General features: G+C 31.4%; 1 protein-coding gene across 2 annotated transcripts; it reads right to left on the reverse strand.

The window, feature by feature from the left end:
• Positions 1 to 6,823: 6,823 nt before the first annotated feature.
• On the reverse strand, positions 6,824 to 16,563 carry LOC129953331 (bone morphogenetic protein 4). Of its 2 annotated transcripts, XM_056066436.1 has the most exons (3): positions 16,492 to 16,546; positions 14,923 to 15,186; positions 6,824 to 8,195 (listed from the first exon to the last, which is right to left on the reverse strand). In XM_056066436.1, exons 2-3 carry the CDS (start codon positions 15,013 to 15,015, stop codon positions 6,939 to 6,941), a joined length of 1,350 nt encoding a protein of 449 aa, XP_055922411.1. In that variant the 5' UTR covers positions 15,016 to 15,186; positions 16,492 to 16,546; the 3' UTR covers positions 6,824 to 6,938. The 2 variants fall into 2 exon arrangements, with proteins under 2 accessions (XP_055922411.1, XP_055922410.1); XM_056066435.1 differs by having other exon boundaries at positions 14,923 to 16,563.
• Between the last annotated feature and the right edge of the window lie 4,707 nt (positions 16,564 to 21,270).

A 21,270-nucleotide genomic window follows, 5' to 3' on the forward strand; every position in this document is an offset into this window, starting at 1 on the left:
ACATGAGCTACGAACTGCGAACTGTGGATGTTCACATATTTTGACTTTTCTTTCACATAAGCTTTATTTCTATTCGCAGGCAGCGACGTATTGTCAATTTATAACTACCCTAACAACAAACAAAACAGGAGTGAATAATTTGAGGTTAAGTTGAGCGCAAACAATGTATTCGTTGTAGTGTGGATTGTATGTGGAACGCGAATAAAGTTTGACAATTCGTAGCAACCACACGGAAATTCGTTAATACCAAATTGTTTTTATAAAATTGTCTTGTTTTAGTGAACAAAATACAAATTTTATAATCCTAACATAATTGTCAATTGGTTTCTTATAATTTAAATGTGTCTTTGTTTGAAATTGACTTATTGAAATATGTAAAATCACTTTTGTTCGTCAGTTCGTTCATTCGTTGTATGCTCTCATGTGCAAGGCCCTTAAAGAACCAATTTATGGCTATCATTGAAATCGATCCGCTAATTTTTGTAAATGGATATTTCTTTTATTTAGAAATTATCCATAGGAAATTGCAATGCGCATACATTTTTCGATTACAAATTTATTTCTCTATTTTTCGGACGGAAATTCATTTTCCTGAACAGCTGATACCTTTATGGTCAAAACACGAATCGTTCTACTGATTTGTGTTTCAATTTCACACAATTCCAATGACGGATTGTTGTCAGTGAAAATTGTTCACTGGATTTCAATCAGGACATTTTTTTTTTCAATGACAGAAATGTTAATGTTCTTTTGTTTTTATACTTCAGAATGATGGAAAAGTAATGATAGTTATAATTGGGCCCTTAATCAAAAACTGAAACAATTCATTAAACGGATTTGTGTTTTAATTTTCCAATGACAGATTTTTTCAGAAAAAAATATCCGGTATATTTCAGTCATATTTTTTCAACGACAGGAACTTTTAAAGCGATTAAGAGTATGACATTTGTTATTCCTAGTGTTAAGTTAAAGTTGATGAGAAGAAGATTTTTTCTAAAAAACAAATTGATTATTTGAGCCAGAAATGTGCTTTAAGTTCATGTATAAAATGTTCAATGATGACATTTTTTTAATAAACAGCTGATTGCTCATTCACGCCTGGAACAAAATTAATTTACTGAAAGCTGTCCTTTTTCTTTGCATTTTCACCTGTTAGTTTTACTCGCAATGCTTGATTTCAGTCAAGAAATGAAAACTATAACCAACCTGTCAAACAAATTTGACATTTGATTACTTTATTGAGTAAAACACGCGGAATTACAATGCCTGTAAAATGCGAATTTTTGGGGTTATGTATGTTTTATGTGATTACCTTTTTTATTTTAATCGTCAAAATTACTTCCGGTCATACAATTATCTGATGAGTTGCAAAAGAACTCGAAAGAAAACAAAATATCACCATTTAATAATGACTGAAACTAAAACAGTATAATATTTAATTATTTTAACTTTTTATTAAAATTCTTATATTTACATTGAGCTTCAACTTATGAAATACCCGTCACATCCATCCCCTTTAAACCTAGCTAGTGTGTTGCTGTTTAAAGGCTTAACTACATAAGCTAAAAAGTACTTTGGTAGAAAAGTAAAAAGTATTCTCAGTAGCTCTCAAACCAAAATTTAAGCTTAATGCATTATTTTCACAAGTGTTCCAGTCAGAAACACTATTCTAACTATATCTTGTCTTAAAGCGAAATTTAAAAGTCTGTCAGGGAAAAATGTAACTAAAATTTTTCTGAAACCCTAAAGGCTTAAAATAAATTTAGGGCTAAACCTGAAGTTATTAGCCAAATTTCATATTTGATTTTTTTTGGTGAAATAAAAAGCTGAAATGTCGATTGATACCGCAATTGAACAAATATGCATATTTTATAAAAATAAACTTTATTAATTCAGCTTTTTATAGTAACAAAAATAAATAATTCGATGCAGTATATTTTAGTTGATACATTATTAAAGTTATTGGTTAAGATATTAATGTTGAAATAAATGTAACATAAATATATGAAAAATATTTACTCGCTCCTATATACAAATCAAGTCTTGTCTAAGAAACCTTAACCTTTTAACACTCTTTCTGCACACATCCTTTCTTGTTTGTGGCGACACTATAACGACATTCACGCTCCTGTTGGCGAATTTCAACTTTCAACATTTCATCTTCAAAGTGTACCAAAAACTAAAGTAGAAAATTCCAGAATAAAACAAATCTTTAACTCAAAGTGTACGAAAAACCAAACGGCCAAATTGGGCAGATACAAACTAAAATTTGAATTTCTCTAACCACTCGTACTTTTATTCTCGTTGAATTCGGTCTGCTTTTCTATCACAGTCTCTTATTTCAATTAATATTCATTTAACTTTATGTACTTGTTAATTTATTACTGCTATCATTATTATTAAAATCGTTAAAACTAATCTCAGTGTTTCTCTTCTTTGGTTCATTTGTTTCTGTGGTGAATTCGGCACTCGTTTAGTTGGTGTCAATAAAAGACACCACATGTTTTGGTTGTTCCTGCCATCTATCTGTATTTTTGAGAAAAAAACGAATTCACCATGATCTACCGTTTAAACTTTCTCTTTATTTATTGACAAACAAAAATGTTTTGCTAGAATTAATTTGAATTATATTAAGTATTTTTCTAAATACAAAAACAACAAGATGTTAGTAAACTTAAAGAAAGAAATGTATGAGAATTACAAACATTTTAATGAGGCTTTAAAAACAAAGCCTTCTTGGTTATCAATAAACAAAAATGAGAAATGTCGCAATCCAGAACTGATGTTTTTTGTGTACTCAGTACTCTACTCCGAGGTGAAGACAAGTATACACCGATACGAATTCAACACGGTATTAGAAATGAGTGTAAAAGGTTTCGAAGGGACGGAGACGAGGAAATTTGACTCTCTCGATTAGTTTTTACTCTCTGGCTCCTATTATATCGTATGATTTTTGAAATAAAACTATCTTTAATATCTGGAATCTTCTTCTTTAATTTGAAGCAAGAATAATGTATATTTTTTCAGATACAGTTTTCAAAAAAATGTATTTCCTTTCAATCGAAATAAAAAAAACATATACAAACGAAACGTCAAATGAATACAAACTTGTGGTGAGTAAAAATTGGTCAGTTTGTATACATATACATATGTATGTACATATAAGATTCCTGAGAATTTTCTCAGGCGGAAAAACAGTGACCGAGCAGAAGAATGAAATATGAATACAATTCACTTTTTATTCTCAGTCAGCAATCAAATAAGTTTTGCATTTCTTTCATCCTTTTTTAACAGTACGAAAAAGAATACGTAAGAAATAAAATGATTCAAATTCTGTTCTCAGATTTCTCACAGAAAAAGTGAGAAATTTGTATGAGAAATAGGATTAATATTTCTGAAAATACGGAAATCTCTGAGATGTTAGAAATATAAACTTGCCAATGAATTTTGTTTTGGGTTAGTTAACATAACATAAACAATATGAAAACGTTAATTTTTGAATTGAAGTGCAAAGTGGAAATTATTTTTATTATTTTCTTCGTTCTTTCAAAGGAAGGTCGTTAGCTTTTCCGATGGCAAGATTGCAAGAAAACGAAAATATTTTGTAACATTCTTAAATGCTGAAGCTTTTCGTAATGAAATTATATGTCCATATGTTATATGAATGCCACAGAAAATACTTACCACATTGTAGTGTGTCCTATATGCAGAGAATACCGCACTAAATATCATCTTTCCTGAACATCCTAAATTACATCAATTCCCTAACTTAAATATCGAAGTTGTCTAATAAAACTCGCTTATCTTTGCTCTTATAATTTTTATACATTTTTGAACCTGACAGACAGCTTTAAATAAGGTGTTGTCAAAATGAAATTTTAAATAAATATGAATAATTACATTTTTGTAAAATTGAATAAATATATTATTGACAATTAGGCTTATTTCGGTAGATTTTTATGTATCTATGTTATTCTATTATAAACTATTTAAAATTATGAACTGTCAGAAAATCTTTCGCTACTACGCTTAAACGGACCTATTGATTGGAATTCCCAACTGTTGACTGGTTCATTCCATCCACTTTTCTTAAAAGAATAATTGTGCATATAGATAAAGCAAAATTTAAAGAAAATATTCAGTGGTTTTAAATTAGAAAAGGTTTTAAAATCTTTAAAAATTAGCTCAATCACCTTTTTAGCCTAGTGAACTGCTAAAAAAGGATTTAAGAATTTAATGAATCTTTTAAAATTTTGTGCCAATGGCTTTAACATTTTACAGATTTCCCCATTCACTATGTGACGTCGTAATCATCATCAAGTCATTCTGATTGACTAAATACAACTCGAAACTAGTTAAAATTTCCTTTCCGACATAGTGTACAAATTTCGCTTATATAATAGTGGACCCTTAATTTGACGTTTCACATTATTTGATTTTATTGAATTTAAAAACAAAAAATATATTTAAAATACTTACAAAGCAAATGTTTCTTATTAGATGTATGTATGATTTGCATTTTACTATTATATTTCCAATTGTGATTAATATGCCAGTTCCAGACCGACTAGCCTTGACTCCGTAGTCACTAGCTTAATGAATTTGTCTAATGCCTTTGTGACAGAACTTGTTGGTTCTAACCAAAGCCTCTATTTTATTTATTTATTTCTTTATTCATCAATGGATACATAATCTGTTGACTACAATTAAATTATAATTTATCATTATACATCATTAAAAAAGTTTAAAGCAATACTCTTAAACATATCCATATGTATATTCATTTGAAGGTCGACTTCACTATGAATTAAATTAAAAAGAGACAAATGACGAGTTATGGGTGCATTAAGTCCATAGTTCGTCCTGTGACTAGAAATCAAAAAGAGAACGTCCCTATTTCTTAGATTTCTCTCAGGAACATAAAAAGATATAAGTGCTAGTAAGTCCGGAGATTTTATTTTACCATTGAGTATGTCCTTGATAAAAAGAACCCCAAGGGTATCTCTACGGCTTTTTAAAGATTTCAAAGCTATCAGTGAGCACCTAGAGCCATAATTGGGAAAACCATCTGACCACCTGAAATTCCTTAAAGCAAAGCGCGTGAATCTTCTTTGAATGTTTTCGATCCTGTCTGAGGAATTTTGATAAAGAGGTGAGCAAATAACACAACAGTATTCCAGTATAGGTAATATTAAAGATATGTAAATCGTTTTCAGAGTATAACTATCTTTAAATACCCCCGTGTTGCGTTTTAAAAAACCTAGCAAAGAATTGGCTTTTGAAATAATAAAATGTATGTATGTGTTCAGAAAAAGAAAACTTAGTGTCTATTCGACATTACATAATGAAATGTATGAAGAATTAGGAGTTTATAGACGTTGTATACATAGCCTGTATGAAGCGACTGTATATCGTCGTTTGAAACATGAAGTCAGGTATGTTAAAAATGATTGGATTTAAACTTGTTAACTGAAAGTAAGTACCCGTGGCATGATAGTTAGTGCGTTGAACTCTGGTTAGATCAGTTTTTATATTTCGACAGACATATAAATACTGCTCTGACCAGGGCCAGAGGAGCCTTCGCTCTGACGAAACGGCTGTTTTTTTAGCAGTCGGTTTGACCCCAGAGTGAAGGTAATTTGCTACATGGCCCTCATACAGATGGAGAAGTTTCGGGTGTTCGATCGGCAGTGTTTACGACGCTGTACCGGCTTATATCGAACAGCCGAATCGTCTTATATGCATTACTATTCCAAAGAGGTCCTATACAACGGGGCTCGAATCAACAGAATTGACAATTTCGTGATGAAACTCGTTCGAGGTCACATTGCAAGAGCTATGTCTTCGACCAACAATTTAATTTTCGGGCGTTCTTTCCAAACGACGAGTATTTTGAAAGTGCACGCTTGAGCGGATTCATTCCACCAGAGGCATTCCTCTTTTTAGACAAATGCGGTCTGATACAGGATAGATTGGCAGTTCCGTTGATCTACCACGTCAGACGAAGAACCGTGGATAGGCGACTCCCATACATTCGGAACGTCATAGCACAAGGCGGAGCAGAGCTCCTTCGGTTCATTAGGGCTGTGTCCGAACGGGACCGAACTGATAGGGTGAAGCAGGAGAACCAGTTTTGGTGGCTTCAATCGGCACTTGATAGTGGGTAGTCGGGATGGGGTTTTAAGCCTTAGCCGGCTTTGATACTTGTTTTATAGTTTAAAGTAGAATAGGCACGGTGACACAAAAAGAAATAGAAAAAAAAATACAAAACAAAAAAATAAAAAAATACAAAAAAAAACAAACAAATTAAAAAAAAAAAATTTAAAAAAAGACAACAAAATATGAAAAACAAAAATGTTAGATAGTTAGATTTGCTGCTGTGGTTGTTCTAGTTTTAAGTAGTTTATAGGTAAGATAAGTAGTTTAAGTTAGTTTTAAGTTTTATATTAAGGACCTTATAAATTAGTGCGTTGAACTGTCATGCCAGAGGTCTTGGGTGCAATCCCTGCCTGTGCCATCTAAAGTTTTTTTTACGGGTACTGCCTCTGGAGAGAAATTGAAAAACTTTCCAAGAGTAATTCTTGTCATGAAATGCTTTCTCAAATTAGCCGTTCGGGTTCGGCTTAAAACTGTAGGTCCCCTGCATCCCTGAAAACATTACTTGCACACAGTAATGGTTGAGAGTTGTAAGTCACTAGGCCCTAGTTCTCAACGGACTGTTGTGCCACCTGTTTTATTTATTTATTTGAACTAAAATTTATGGTGCTTCCACATCAGTTAAAAATGTCATCGTCGTAAAAATAAAATGTTGAATTAATAACTATTTGATTTCATTTAATAATGATTAAAAAAAAAAGAATTTATTTAAACTTCAAGGACGGAGATTTGAATAAATTAATACATTTCAATAGCTTAATTACGCCATGCACAGATGCATACTAGGAGCAAGCGCACTCTAATACCCGCATGTCAGTCCATGTTGAGATCTTCAATTTCTCGTTGTCTTTTTCATCTACATGTAAAACTTCGAGTTCGATCAGTTTTGACGGAGCACAACACGGATGGGGCACTTTTTTTCTATCCTGCTTCCAAATAAGGCTTTGCAGCAAGGCGTGATGGTGTGCTGGATTGTAACGAGGCGGGCAACGGCCTCGACAAAAACCAGCATCAAATACTTTGGGTTGAATTATAAATTCAAAGCCCTTGATTTCTTTGAAAACTACTTCCATGGAATGTCGACAGCATCTTTGGTTATCCTTGTAGCAATTGCTCTTGTTTTTCTTTTTCTTCGGTTTTTCTGTCATTTGGTTGTGATAATGCCTCGAGCGTTTCTCGCGATGTGTTCCTAGACGTCCGATGATGTTAAGCACAGGAGCTAGGTCGTACTTGGAAAGGGTACCAGAATCGTCATCGTCTTCTTCACTATCTCCTGATAGGTCATCAATTATTCGTGCACCATGTCGCAGGCAATTATCACATTGAATTTCTAGGCCTAAATTTTTCTTTTTATAAACAAGCCATTCCTCCACAGCTTTTGTCACGTCAAATTGAAGCCACTGACTAGTTGATTCATCCATTTTATTACGATCGAATTTGACTTCTATTTTCCGTCCATCAATCCAAACTTTTCTCTTATGATCCAATAGTTGATATACTTTCATGTTCAAGAAATGACTCGGTTCGATACTTTTATTTAATTTAGATGCCATTTCGTTAAATGATTCTTGATTCTCTTTAATTCTTTCTGATGTGGTTGAATTATGATTTTCGTTGTGATCAGTTGTGAAGTTCTTCTTTTTTGTACTTAAACGATGTTTACGATTGTGACTATGGCGGCGTTTAAATTTTCGAGACGTTGCCAATGCTGGACTAGTAATCAAAAGCAGTCTTATATTGGCTTCTTCAATGTCCGATGTTTTAATATCGCTACTGATTTCCAATGGAAATCTCAGCAAAATTGATTTCGTTGCTGAATTTTTGTTTTTATTATCAAATTTATTTGGAGATCTTCTTTGTCGATAGATTTTTGTATCCGAAGAGTTATGAAGAATGGACAATAATGAAAGTGATAAATTTAAATGATCATCGTTGTCAAATTGATTCAATATATCATCATAATCCGGAATTGATCTTTTACGTATCCGTTCAAGGTATTCGTTATATTTCGTTGCATATTCAAGTTGGCTGATGTTTGCCTGGAATCATAACAAAAATAAAAATGTATTTAGGAAAGTTTAAAATTATATATTAAACTATCTATTTTAAATTTGATTACAATTTCAATATATGTTGTCTATTTTTTGTTCTCATTGTGTCCAATTATTGATCTTCTCCCTTATATTCTAACAGGAAAAGCAAAGCAAGATATACAAAATATACACTAATTTAAATATTTATAGACTGCAATTTTATTTGTAGGTAAAAACGCTTTTGCTCTGATTATACTATTTTCAGTTTTACTAGATATCTCACTCTGAGCTGAATCATCTTGGGCCCAGTTTTTTAGGACTGAGTTAATCCCGCCCCGGCAGTGATGTGACTTCTACCACTTAAGTGGTATTTCTGCCACTTTTTTTTGTTTCTGAAATTCTACCACCTCCAACTCAAAATCTACCACCTTTTACAATTCGATGGTTATACAAATAACTTCTCTATTATATCATTGTATTGCTGTATTGACATATTGAAAAATCATTGAGAGATATATATATTTACTTCTGTCATAGATCAAAAAAACAAAAAGATTTCATAAACTTTCAGAATGCACTTGGTGTCGATGAACATCAAATTTTAAAAGTTTGTCAAACTCAGTGGCTTTATTTAGAAATGGTATATAGAGCAGTAGAATCGCTTATTTGATTTTTTTTTCATTTTGAAAAGCCTTATCCTAAGGCTACCATTATTTTCAATTTTCTAGAAAATACAAACAAATAAAATTTTTAAAAATTTTATTGCCTTAAACTTAAAAATATTTAACGACTTCAACAGAATATTTCAATCTGAGACAACACAAATCCATCTCTTAGTCAAAAGTGTGAAATCTTTTAAGTTGAACTTAATGAAAAATTCTATAAAATAGGAAAATATTGACATAAGTACGGATGTAAAAAATCGTGAAAACTATTTGCCATACTCTCAAATGCATTTTGGGAAATTGATGAAAATAAAATCATGGAATTAGGAAAAGTTATGTGCAGCTATTATGTTCAGTTATGTGTACAAATTCTCCAAAAGTAATTCTTGTCATGAAAAGTGCTTTCTCAAATTTTCCGTTCGGATTCAGCTTAAAACTGTAGGTCCCTTCCATCCCTGATAACAGCACTCGCACACAGGAATGGTTGAGAGTTGTCAGTCAGTAGGCCCTAGTTCTCAAAAGGAATGTTGGGCCAATTTAACGATTTACTTTTTGTAATGATAAAGTTAATGTATTAAAATATTTATATCCGAAGAAAGTAATTGCTGGAACGAAGTCAATAGTCATATTTTTCGGTAGACGCTGCAAGCATTGAATTGCTCAATGTTGAGTGGAAAAAACTCATAGGCGAGTTTAAAATAATACAAAGTTTCAAGAATGATGCCATTGTACATCAGCTGATTTTTCTTGAAAATTTGAAAGACGGTAATTTTCGAAAACCTGTAATTGTACATGTAACAACTTTGTTGTTTACCACATAGTAGCGCAGCAGCTGAACGTTAATTTTCACAACTCAATACTTTCAAAAAAGATAAAAGAAAGAAATTGAACACAACAGTACTCAAAATTTTAGCTGCAAGAGAAATTTTGGGCAACGGGAACATTTTGATCTCCCAGGTTAAATATGCTTCAAAATACCAATTTAAAGATTTTTCTTTTATAAAATAATTATTATATCGGTTGTGAGCAAAATATGTGATTATAAAACTAATTTGAATGGGCTGATTTTGTATTGTTTTTTTTTACCACTTTTCTACCACGTTTTTGTTGGGATATTTACCAACACTTTGATTTTTTCAAGTCCCATCACTTATCCCGAGTTAAATCCAGAGCTAGTGATTTCAGAGTTAACTCAAGAATAGTGGGGGTTATACTGTTAACGTCATGAATGTTTTCAATTCAGTTGTCAAAAAACTACTTTGGTTGACAGCCACCAGCTATTTTTCTTTAATTGTTCAAAACAAATTAAAATATGATCTGTAGAGTCTTTTTCTTCTCATTCCACAAAAAGAAATAAAAACAACTTGTCCATTGCAATTTAAGTATCTCTCAAAAACATCTCTACATTTGAAGGGTGGTTGACTCAGAGTTAACTAAGAGATTATAAAGACTAAAAAACATGTTTCAGGATTTCACTCGAACTTTACTCTGAAACTAAGATAATCTAGTTTTGAAAAACTGGTCCTAAGGAGCCGGTTAAAGCCATCATTGTTTTCATCTATGACATTTTTTGAAAGAACGTTTATAGTAACCATTAAAAATGTCTGTCATTGAAAATATTCCTGATTAAAATGCAACTGAAAATTTCTTTTCTGACAGAAATCTGTCATTAGAATTGTGTGAAATTGGTACATAAATCTACGGAACGAGTCGTTTCTCTTTTAGACAAGGATCAGCTGTTCAGGAAAACTAGTTTCAGACAAATAGAAATAGCAATAAATAAATGCGCAATTAAACTAAAAAACAAATTCCTTGTTTTATTTCCGATCGATAGGTTTAAAATTTATAATTTTAAAATAAAAAAAGGAAACAGTCAAATATCAATTAAAAAAAATGTAAACGGATTCTTTTTATTGATAGCTATAAGTGGCCCCTTATTATTTTTTGTGTCAAATTGATATTACTAAATGATAGTCCATATACATGCAAAATTTTTTCAGAAATACATTTTTTTATTATAAAAAAAAATTGTACAAACATTTTTGTTATAATTCTATAGATATAATTCTGCCCTTCTCCACTCTACTACATCATTTAATGAAGAGGGGCAAATACCTCCCAAGCCACCAACTGTCCAAAGACGAAGAAGATAAGAGTGATGGAAGGACCCCATAATACGATACCACTGAAACTCTGAAAACACACACTACATAGAAAAGTCGTTTATTGAGGAGGTGTCCCAGAACGGGCCTTCTCTTAGTCGGTTGCATTGATAACGATACAGTTGACTGGATGTATTACCGTCACAGAGCTCAGAAAAGTAAAATCACCAAGCGTGTTCTTGAAGTGAAAAGCAAGCATCAGCCGGCACAAATAAAGATAAGAATCATCATCCAACAATCATCACAACCAACTTATATTTTCGCTAAAAATAAACCGTCCACTCTCTTGGTGGGGGAAATGGAATTTATTGCTAAACAACAATTTCAAGAACTTCCATCCTTTATCATGACGTGACACCAAAAAGTGACGCAAGTATCCGGGCTAAATTGAACACCTAGAACCTCCACTATTACCAAACTTTTTCGTTAAATATAAAGGGTGGTCCAACCACAACGCACGGCGTTTATTGTAAATGTTAAACTTTTTTTTAGCCAATAACCAATTCAACCATGGAGAGGTAGATAATTGAGTAGTGCCTTAAGATGGCTGAAGCGTTAAATGAAATGAGCTTTCAAATCAACATGCATTTCGTAAAGTTCGTGATTTTTTCAGTGATCACATAATTAAGCAAACTTAAGACATGGAACGTTAATAATGCCTCAGCATCATTGAAAGAAGCCAGTTACAGCTATCATTGAAATCAATCTGGAAATTTTTTAATGGATTTCCCTTTGATTAGAAATGAAATTTATATACTGATCGATCGGAAAGAAAAGTTTAACTGCGCAGTTATTTTTCGATAAAAATGTATTTTTCTATTTTCCGGACGGAAATTTGTTTTCATGAACAGCTGATACTGTTATGTTTAATAGTGAAACAAATCGTTCCACTGATTGATGTTCCAATTTCACACATTTCCAATGACAAGTTTCTGCCAGTAAAAACTTGTCGGTGGATTTCAATGATATTTTCAATGATGAAAGCCAATTATAACTTTTCCAACGAAAATGTGGCTGTATTTATCAGATATTTATTTTGTTTCAAAAGTAATTGTCAGATTTTTCAATGATAATACAAAATATATTGTGATATTTCTCCAAAAACTTTACGTTTTATTTACAATTAGCATCGCAAGTTATGTCTGAACCACCCTTTACCCTTTAGGTAGAAGATTTCAACAAACTTTTAATAATGAATTTGTATTTTACCGCTTTTAAAACTGATGATGGTCTTGATGTACACGCCATTAGCCTTTATCTAATTTATTATAAGTATTTGCCTGTAGCTATTTTTAAAAATAAGATATGTGGAAAGAAAGCCTTTGATTATACAAGTATACAAATGTTTTTGAAAATTCGTTTATTTTGATTAGTTTTGTTTGTTTAAAAAAGTTCTATAGTTAAATATTAAGACAAAGCTATACGCTGAGTGTAATTTTTAAATTAATAAACAAATACACAAATGTATACCTAAAATCCAACGTATAATAGACATGATGCATTTTTGAGTTATTGTTTTTGATTACGGCAAGAACTTCTTTCTATAATTATTTTTATATGAGAACATTCATCATGGGGATGCAAAATGATTATTGAATCTGAAATGAGGTCAATCTTGTTCGTTGTGTTTTGATTGGAAGATAAAATATAAAGATGAACTGAGGTTTAAATTGCATGTTGCAATCATTCGTGCGATAGAAATCGGAAATTATTATGTATATCACCGGCATAAATATATTGCAGTTATGCTTAAGTCCAACAATGAAATTATACGTTAAAAGAAATATTACTTTGCGTAGGAACATCATTTGTATTTTGTAACTTTGATAGGTCACTGTGACCTCTTTTTTTTTCAAAGAAATTAAGTTGCTAATGTTTTTCTACTACATCAACCACAACAATTAGGTCAGTTATAAACAAAAGATGATACTTCCATTTAATAACAAAGATTCTCAAAAAAAATCAGTGAAACTTTTGTATGAAACATAAGAAACGTGTCACGGCAAACCATTGAACATAAACTGCTTTAACATGTTTTTGAAGCCTCCTAATTCCATTTTTAGCAAAAATATGCTTCAAGTTTATGCAAATGACGAAACCCACGATATAGTTTAGTAATCAAAAAAACCATATCACGAAATCTTTCGTAATGCAAAATTGTATGAGATTTTTCCCTACAAACGTATTTGGTAATAGATTTTTTCGTAAAAGTTTCCGATTATGAAGAAAGTCATGTTAGGGCTGATTGCCTCTGCCAAAGGCGGCAAGTCAGGAGACCGATAAACACATTCGAGGGCGAAGTGGTGAGGAGTTGTTTAGGCCCTATGTTCTATTTACTGACTAAAGAAAAAGTCAATATAATAACTCCTTCAATGTTAAAACTGATTTTCTGAGGGGCGCTGAGCTAAGTTAGCATCGAAAAGGACTAAAAAAGAAAGGAAACACTACATGACAAATTTTCACAATTAATTCATTACAAATTTGTATTAGTTCTGTAGAGTGTTCAAGATAAAACTAACACCGTTTTCTGGGTGTTGCTTAGCTGTCTTTATATACCTTGATATCAAGTTAAAACGAAGAAATTGAGTCTTAAATAATAACAGAAAGCAGTTTTCATGACAAGAATAACTCTTGGTGGCAAGAGTAAAAAAAATGTGGATGGCACAGGAAGAGCTAGCAACTCTTAACAATAAATTGTTTAGAAATTTTAAAAAGTACACATCTTTCTCTTCTAGATACTAATTAATACATTAAAGTAACTGACGCATAGTTTCTAGAAATTCCCATTGGTTAAGAGTCTTTACGTGACTTCATATGAAGTTTTGAAAAAACTTTAAATCTTATACTTTCACAGTTTTGAAAAATACGTTTTGAAGTTGATTCTTAGTTCTGATTTGTAATTCAAAATTTAATTTTAACTATGTTCTAAGGTAACTTATGGCTTAATCACAAACACGCTTCAGCTTCGGCTTCGTCTGCGTTACGGTCGGCCTGCTTCGGGGTTGCTTTGAATGACATTACTATTATTTCAACCCTCCAAAGAGCAAATATTTTGTTTGTTGACATTTTGTACAGCTGTTGAGCTGTCAGACAAAGCAAATATTTAGATAATTGAACTAGAGCTTCCGTTTGGAGGCACATTACGTTACATTATGATTTTTTTCTTACGATTGTCAAACGAAACGTGGGGTCGAAGCTATATTGTGATAGCATGCATTGAATTAATATAACTGAACTCGTAAGAGTCAGGTGAAGCCGAAGCTGAAGCGTGTTTGTGATTCAGCTATTACTTTCAAACCATTTTGCCCTTTTTCTGTTGAAACCCGTTTTAGCATAAATTTTGGTTTTTTAGATATACGTATGTAAATCAGGTGAAATCTTACAACATATGAAGGTTTTTCGAATATAACACGAAATAATACAAATATTTCAACTGAATATTGAAGAAAGATACTTAAAGTTTGGAGGACCATTATGGATTTTGTTGAAAAAGATCTACTTTCCAAATTCAAATAGCCTCAAAAAGTTTTATATACGTGTTTTTTAAAAGTCAGATTTGAGTTAAAGCCACCAGCACCTATTGGATAAATGCAATTCTATTGCCAGTAAAAAAAACCTTGTCGACTAGTGTTATCTTTAGTTAGAAGTATGAACTATAGTTTTGCGATTGTTGAATATCACAGAAAATGTTCAAGGTATAGGTTTCAAACTTAACTTAACCTAACCATGAAGGATCAGTGAATAACGGCCGAAAATTGTAATAGCGACATGCAATTCAAAGTATTATAATGTTGTTTTTTGTTTTAATCCTTAACAGACACTTGAAATTTTAACCTTTATTTTTTAATCCTTCGAATCCAGAAATTGTCTTAAATACTTAGTTTTTAATAATATAAAATTACCTACCTTATTGTAATCCGGTAATTTTTTCAATCCTAATCCGTCCATAATGATTTTTATCAATTGCTCATTATTGTCATCATTAAGGCTAGGGTTCATTGTTTGATTTGTAAAACTAATATTTTGTAAAGAATTATTTCTATAGAAGGCATTTTGAATGTCATGTTCATCATAATGAGTTTTGTAATTACGATGTGATTCATTGGTTTGTTGCTTGATATCGAAGTCTTCGGTTCGAAGTTGAAATTTTTTTCTTTTCCTTGGCCACAACTTGTAATCAATAATATTCAATGATTTATATTCTACATAATTAATCTTATTACTATTAACAATTGTACTTTTACTATCTTCTATCAGACTTTTATTATTAAAACTTAAATTATTACTTTTATTATTATAATAGCTAAGAAATAAATATGTATTATCACGTTGTTCTTCATTATTATTATTATTTTTATTATTATGGATCGCTTGGCAATTTGTAATGTGACTGGTAATTAACATTGATAGGAACAAAACAATGGTAAGAGGCATTTTAAAATAACTAGATGATGTGATAGAAAACAGTGGGAATTGAAATGCTATTATAATTTCTTGTATGAACGGTATACCAACAAAAAAGTATTCGAAAATAGGCGCTAACAACGAGCCGTTAATTATTTGCTTAATTTCTGATAATTTATATTTGTATTGAGTCTGAATGGGACATTTAAGATGATTTTGATTTATTAATGAATAATATAATGAATAACTTAAAAAAATTCGATGGTGCCGTTTTATTCGTTGTTTGATTTTTTTAGTTTTGAAATTGTTGGTTCTGCTCAATTTTATTATGTTTTTAATTTTAAATGGTGATGATCGTTTTGAAGTGATTTTTGTTTTTGAAAATGCAACCGGCTTAACCGCTGTTTCTTTGCTGCTCTTTTCCCACCACATTATATTGATGCGTTTCCGGTTCGTTTTTATTTATTTTTGTCTTACTGCACAAACTTTATTTTGATTCAAAAATTGTATTATTTATTATTTAAACATACGATCACATTTGTTCGGTTTAGTTTTCTTACACATGTTTTTAATTCATAGCTTGAAAAGCTTGAACTTTTTTGGCGGCAATGCATCGCACGAAAATTGTATTATTATTACTTTTTTTAATTTTTATTTTTTGATATAGCAAGAGTCCAAAAAATGCTTGCTATACCTGTTGGCCCAGATATTCAAAAGGTAAGAAACTAATTATAATTATAAAGTCCTCAGAAATGTATATTAACTTTTTGTTTTAATAACACAAAAAATATTCACTGACAAAACGTGTTAATATCTATTTACTGTTTTTTGGAATCTTTATTAACTTTTCATACGAATTTTGTATATTAATTAATTAACTTCAATCCTCATGTTCTTCAGTTTCTATTCTCTTAGAGTAGGTACTACAATACATATAAGGTTTATTAATGGCAACAATAAGACTGCAGGTTTTTTTTTATTTCATAACAACAGCTAAAAATGTCAGTCAAATATAAATTTATTTAACATAAACTTGTGTTTTATATATTTTTCTTTGAAATATTAATTTACATCGCAACTGGATTGTTTCTGTCTTGTTGCGAGATATTACAACACTACGGCGAGTACCACAACAGCCAATTAAGACAAAGTTTTAAAATAAACTAACATGTAGCATCTGTGATGATTATGAGTGAAGCATCGAACAGATTGCGCTGAGCGAAAACAAAAACGAATCTAGGGTTGCCATTGCCATGCTACAAAATAACAACATACATATCTGAACAAATATTTTGAAGTTTTTTAATGAGTGATATCGCATATAAAAAAATTGACACAGAATAACCGACTGTACTTGATAGAATTGAAAATTAATTCTGAATTTAAACATTGTTCAAAAAAAAAAATATTAAATTAATCACTGAGTACAAAAAATTTTGGCAACTGGCTACTGCCTACTGGAGACGCTAAAGAGTAGTGTGATTACTATTTTTCAAAGAATGTTTGTTTAAAGAACTGGTAGTCACGAAAATAAATAGTCGGTGTATTCTTGATCTTGGCTTCAAGTGCTTTCCTCTCGAAATTAAAAATAAATAAATTGGGTGGCACAACAGTCCGTTGAGAACTAGGGCTTAGTGACTTACAACTGTCAACTACTCCTGTTTGCGAGTAATGTTGTCAGGAATGGAGAGACCTACAGCTTATATGCCGAATCCGAACGGCTAATTTGAGAAAGAACTTTTTAATGACAAGAGTTACTCTTGCAAAAGGCAGTACCCGTGAAAAGACTTTAGATGCCATAGGCCAGGGATCAAACCCAAGACCTCTGGCATGACAGCCCAACGCACTAACCATCAAGCCACTGGAAATTGAGAGGTGGAAATTAAATATATATTTGTTTGTATTAGCATACCAAACTGCTTAGCTACGTGGGATGGAATTGACTACTCCCTTATGAACATAATGAGTATCAGCTGTTCAGGAAATTAGAAAAATATATTCTAAAAAATAACTGCGAAGAAAGAATTAAACTTTTATTTTCTCGAAAAGTTCTTTGTGTCTTTTCCGATCGATCAATATATAATCTTCATTTCTAATCAAAAGGAAAAATAGTTCAACATCCATTAAAAAAATGTACGGATTGTTTTCAATGATAGCTATAACTGGCCCCTTATCTATGATTTTCATATTTTGCTCTCTGGTGGTTTTAATGACATTATAATGACTTCAATAATTTCACTCAAACAATTTGTTAAACGGAAACTCTGCCGCCAAACCAATGTCAAACGCAAACCAAATAATTTCACATTGCTTTGCTGGGCTATTGAGTTCAACTCAGAGAAAAAATTGTGTAACAAACGTCTCAAATATGATGCCTCTGCCTGCCTTGAGCAGTTACCAACATGAGTTGAATAAAACCAACATCTTTGTCGTACTTACTTGCACTTTTAGTTCAAGAATATTAAGGGAACAACCAAAACTTATCAATTGATAAAAAAATTCACATTTTTGCATAGCGACATAATAATTTAGTTTTTGGGAAGATTGAATCATTGGATTTCATACTTCTCTGCACGTTAGTTAACGGTATAGAACCTTAGATACTTAGATTATCAGGTGATACAACAGAAAACAAGACATCGATACAAGACAGAAGGACAGAGGAGAAAGAACTACTGAAAGAAAGAACATATTCCAACAGCTCACGGCAGGTTTTAAGATGGTAACTCACTGATCCTTAATTTCGGTGAAAATAAATTTATAAAAATAAAAAATCTCATCAAATTTAAGGTTTGTTTTTTTTGTTCTTTTTACGTAGCGTTACCTAGTAAAAGTATTGAAATTTAAGTTCGGTTCATTGTAACTTATTTCGTGAATGTTTACACTTAGCTCATATCTGATTTGACACATAATTAGTTTTATCCTTCCGCTGAACGAATATAGTTGTGTATAGGCTTGAACGAATCGACGCTGGGAACAACGTTTCGAGAAAATGCCGATTTTGCAAAAAAATGTTTTTTTTTTCAGATGAAACTCATTTTGATCTTTTCGGGTATGTAAACAAGCAAAATTTTCGCATGTGGGGCACAGAAAACCCACACGCATAAGAGTCACTGTTTGGTGCGGAATTTGGTTCAGGGGCGTAATCAGGCCATTTTTCTTCGAAAATCAGACAGGAGTGGCCGTTACAGTCAATGGCGATTGTTATCGGGCCTGTTAAATAAATTTTTGATTAAAGAGGATGATATTGGCAACATTTGGTTTCATGAGGACGGCACTACGTGCCACACAGCCGAAGCTCAAGCTACACTCGATTCATAGCATTTTCAAAAACAAAGTTATTTGATGGACCATATATTTTTAAGATTTGCCTAAAAAGTATGCATCGTACCTTATATCATGCAATGTGCACACATTTATCTTATATTCAAAACCATCACTGGTAAGCAACTTCTTCAGCTGCATATAAGCTTGAACATGAAACTGTTATTTTAAAAACATAAGCGATAAATAAACTTAACTAACTCAATTTACGAGTTAGCAATTTTATAAATAATTAGCAAGTTACTTAAAGAGTTCAACATTTAACACCTTTCTTAACTAGTAAATTGCTTAAAAACGAGCATCCAAACATGTCTTAAAAGTGACAGCTCCTGAAAATAAACAAAGCAAGAACACTTTAATGCTGGTTTAAATTCATTTTCGTGATTTTAAATCATATTTATTAAAAGCAAATACGCTTAAACGGACCTTTTAATTAAAATTCCCAACTGTTGACTGGACCATTCCTTTAAAGGATAATTTTACAGACATCATATTTAGCAAATTTCGATTCCGTGATTTTAACTTTAGGAAATTGTTAAGAGATTTTAACATATTAAATAAGCTAAATCCCCTTTTTAGCCCAAAAAATTGCTAAAACTGGATTTAACAATTTACTAAATCGTTTAAAATTGTGCGCTACTATATTCAAACATCAAACAGCGAAAAAGTCCTGCTAACTAGAGTTCTATCTGTTGGTAATTGAATATACAAACAATTTTAGATTTCAATTAAGTTATAGAAAAATAATTTTAAAAAATCGTGTGTTTGTAAGTACGCCAAAAGTTAAATTTTTCATTCAATTAAGAAGCTGAGATTTGATTGTTTAAGGAAACATGCAAATTAAGCAGGCACAAATCATATCGATCAAATGTTAAAGATGCAACTTGGAGAAAAAAACGTGTTTAAGGATAAAATTTTTGATTTCAATGTTAAAAATAATGTATTAACATTAAGCTTTTAATTTTAGTCGAATTTTTTAATGCAACAATACTTGTCCTAATAGAGCAAGAAGTAAAAGCAGAACAAGAAAGAGGAAACACGGCATGATGTTTGTGTTGCGAAACAATAACTCGAGTAGAATCTTAAAAAACTGCACTCTTATTCTATTTTCCGTGTATGTTTTTTAAAGTAAACTTTTCTTGAGTTCTATTGCTCATTCATAAAAATGGAATTTTCTATAGACACAAAACACAAACAGAAATTGAATACACCTACGCCTACTTACTTACCTCAACCTCATATTATGAAAATGAATATTAATAGACTCTCTTAGACTTAGATGAGTAAGAAAATGTCATTCAAACTTAACGTAAAACTCATTTCATTTTAGGGGAAGAACATATTTGTTGTTGTGCTTAGGTAAATCGCAGTTGGTTGCCACGTAAATTGTGTTTTCAAATTTAAAATATAAAAAACCCTCGCGTCACTTTTGGATATTTGCATAGGAAATGTTTGTTTCGAATACAAAAACGATGTTTTTTTTCTGTTTCCCTGATCGGAAATACCTAAGGTGATGATGAGTCAAAAAAGAATGTTTGGATATACAAATGGAGGAAGGTAGGTACTTAATGGGAAACGAATAATATAATAGATATTTGGATACAGATTTTGAATGCCTACCTCTTTGTAAAACTTAATTAAGTACTAATTTCCTCATAAGAATCATTAACACGCACTATAAGTAGGTAGGTGGGTTTTATATTTATCAAAAGCGGTTTTCTGTCTTTAATCAAACATTTTACTAATTGACTCTTACAGGTAGGTAAGTACCTGTCTTCGTTAGAGCAGAGGGTCGGCCTTATTCTTGTTTTTATTTTTCGAGTCTTACGTATTAATACAAAATATTTAATCACCGAAATGGTCATTGCTAGAAAAATACATAAATTAAAGATGTGATGGTTGCGGATTTTAATTTTTTTGTCTGATTTCATGGAGTTTTGGTTTTGTAAATGAAATTTGACGCCTTTTTATTCTATTATAAAGGGAACCTTATCAGTAAATCGAACGTATTTCATCAAAATTAACTTGAAATATAAGAAGGATGCGACAGAGGTACCTACAATAAATTAGGCGCCAAAAATTGATAAGTGTTTTTTTTTTTTGAATGAAGTCAAACATGAGCATTTCTTGTTTAGGAGGAAGGGCTTATTTAAAATGGAAACAAAATATTCAAGAACGATGGCAGTATTTACAGAAAATAACTATACCGGTTTTTTCTTAATTTGGTTCCAGTTTTTGTATAAACAATTAATTTTTGATTAAGTAACGGATTTACAGTCGAACTTTTGAAAAATACTTGAGTCTATCTATACTGTGATTAATTTCTGTAGTTTTGTTTGAAGAATAGAGATGGCTATTCAGATCTTGTATGTTTTTCATTTGAACTTCGGTTTTGAACGGGTTACTAGTTTTTATGTGCAGAAGTTCCTAGTTTTGTTTTTTTTTTTAGTTAGAAAAACAGCAATTTAATAACTTTTGTCTCATTTCTTTAAATCGAAGTTTCTATAACTAGAATTTTTTTCTTTC

This window comes from Eupeodes corollae, chromosome X, assembly GCF_945859685.1.
Source record: "Eupeodes corollae chromosome X, idEupCoro1.1, whole genome shotgun sequence".
NCBI lineage: Eukaryota > Metazoa > Arthropoda > Insecta > Diptera > Syrphidae > Eupeodes > Eupeodes corollae.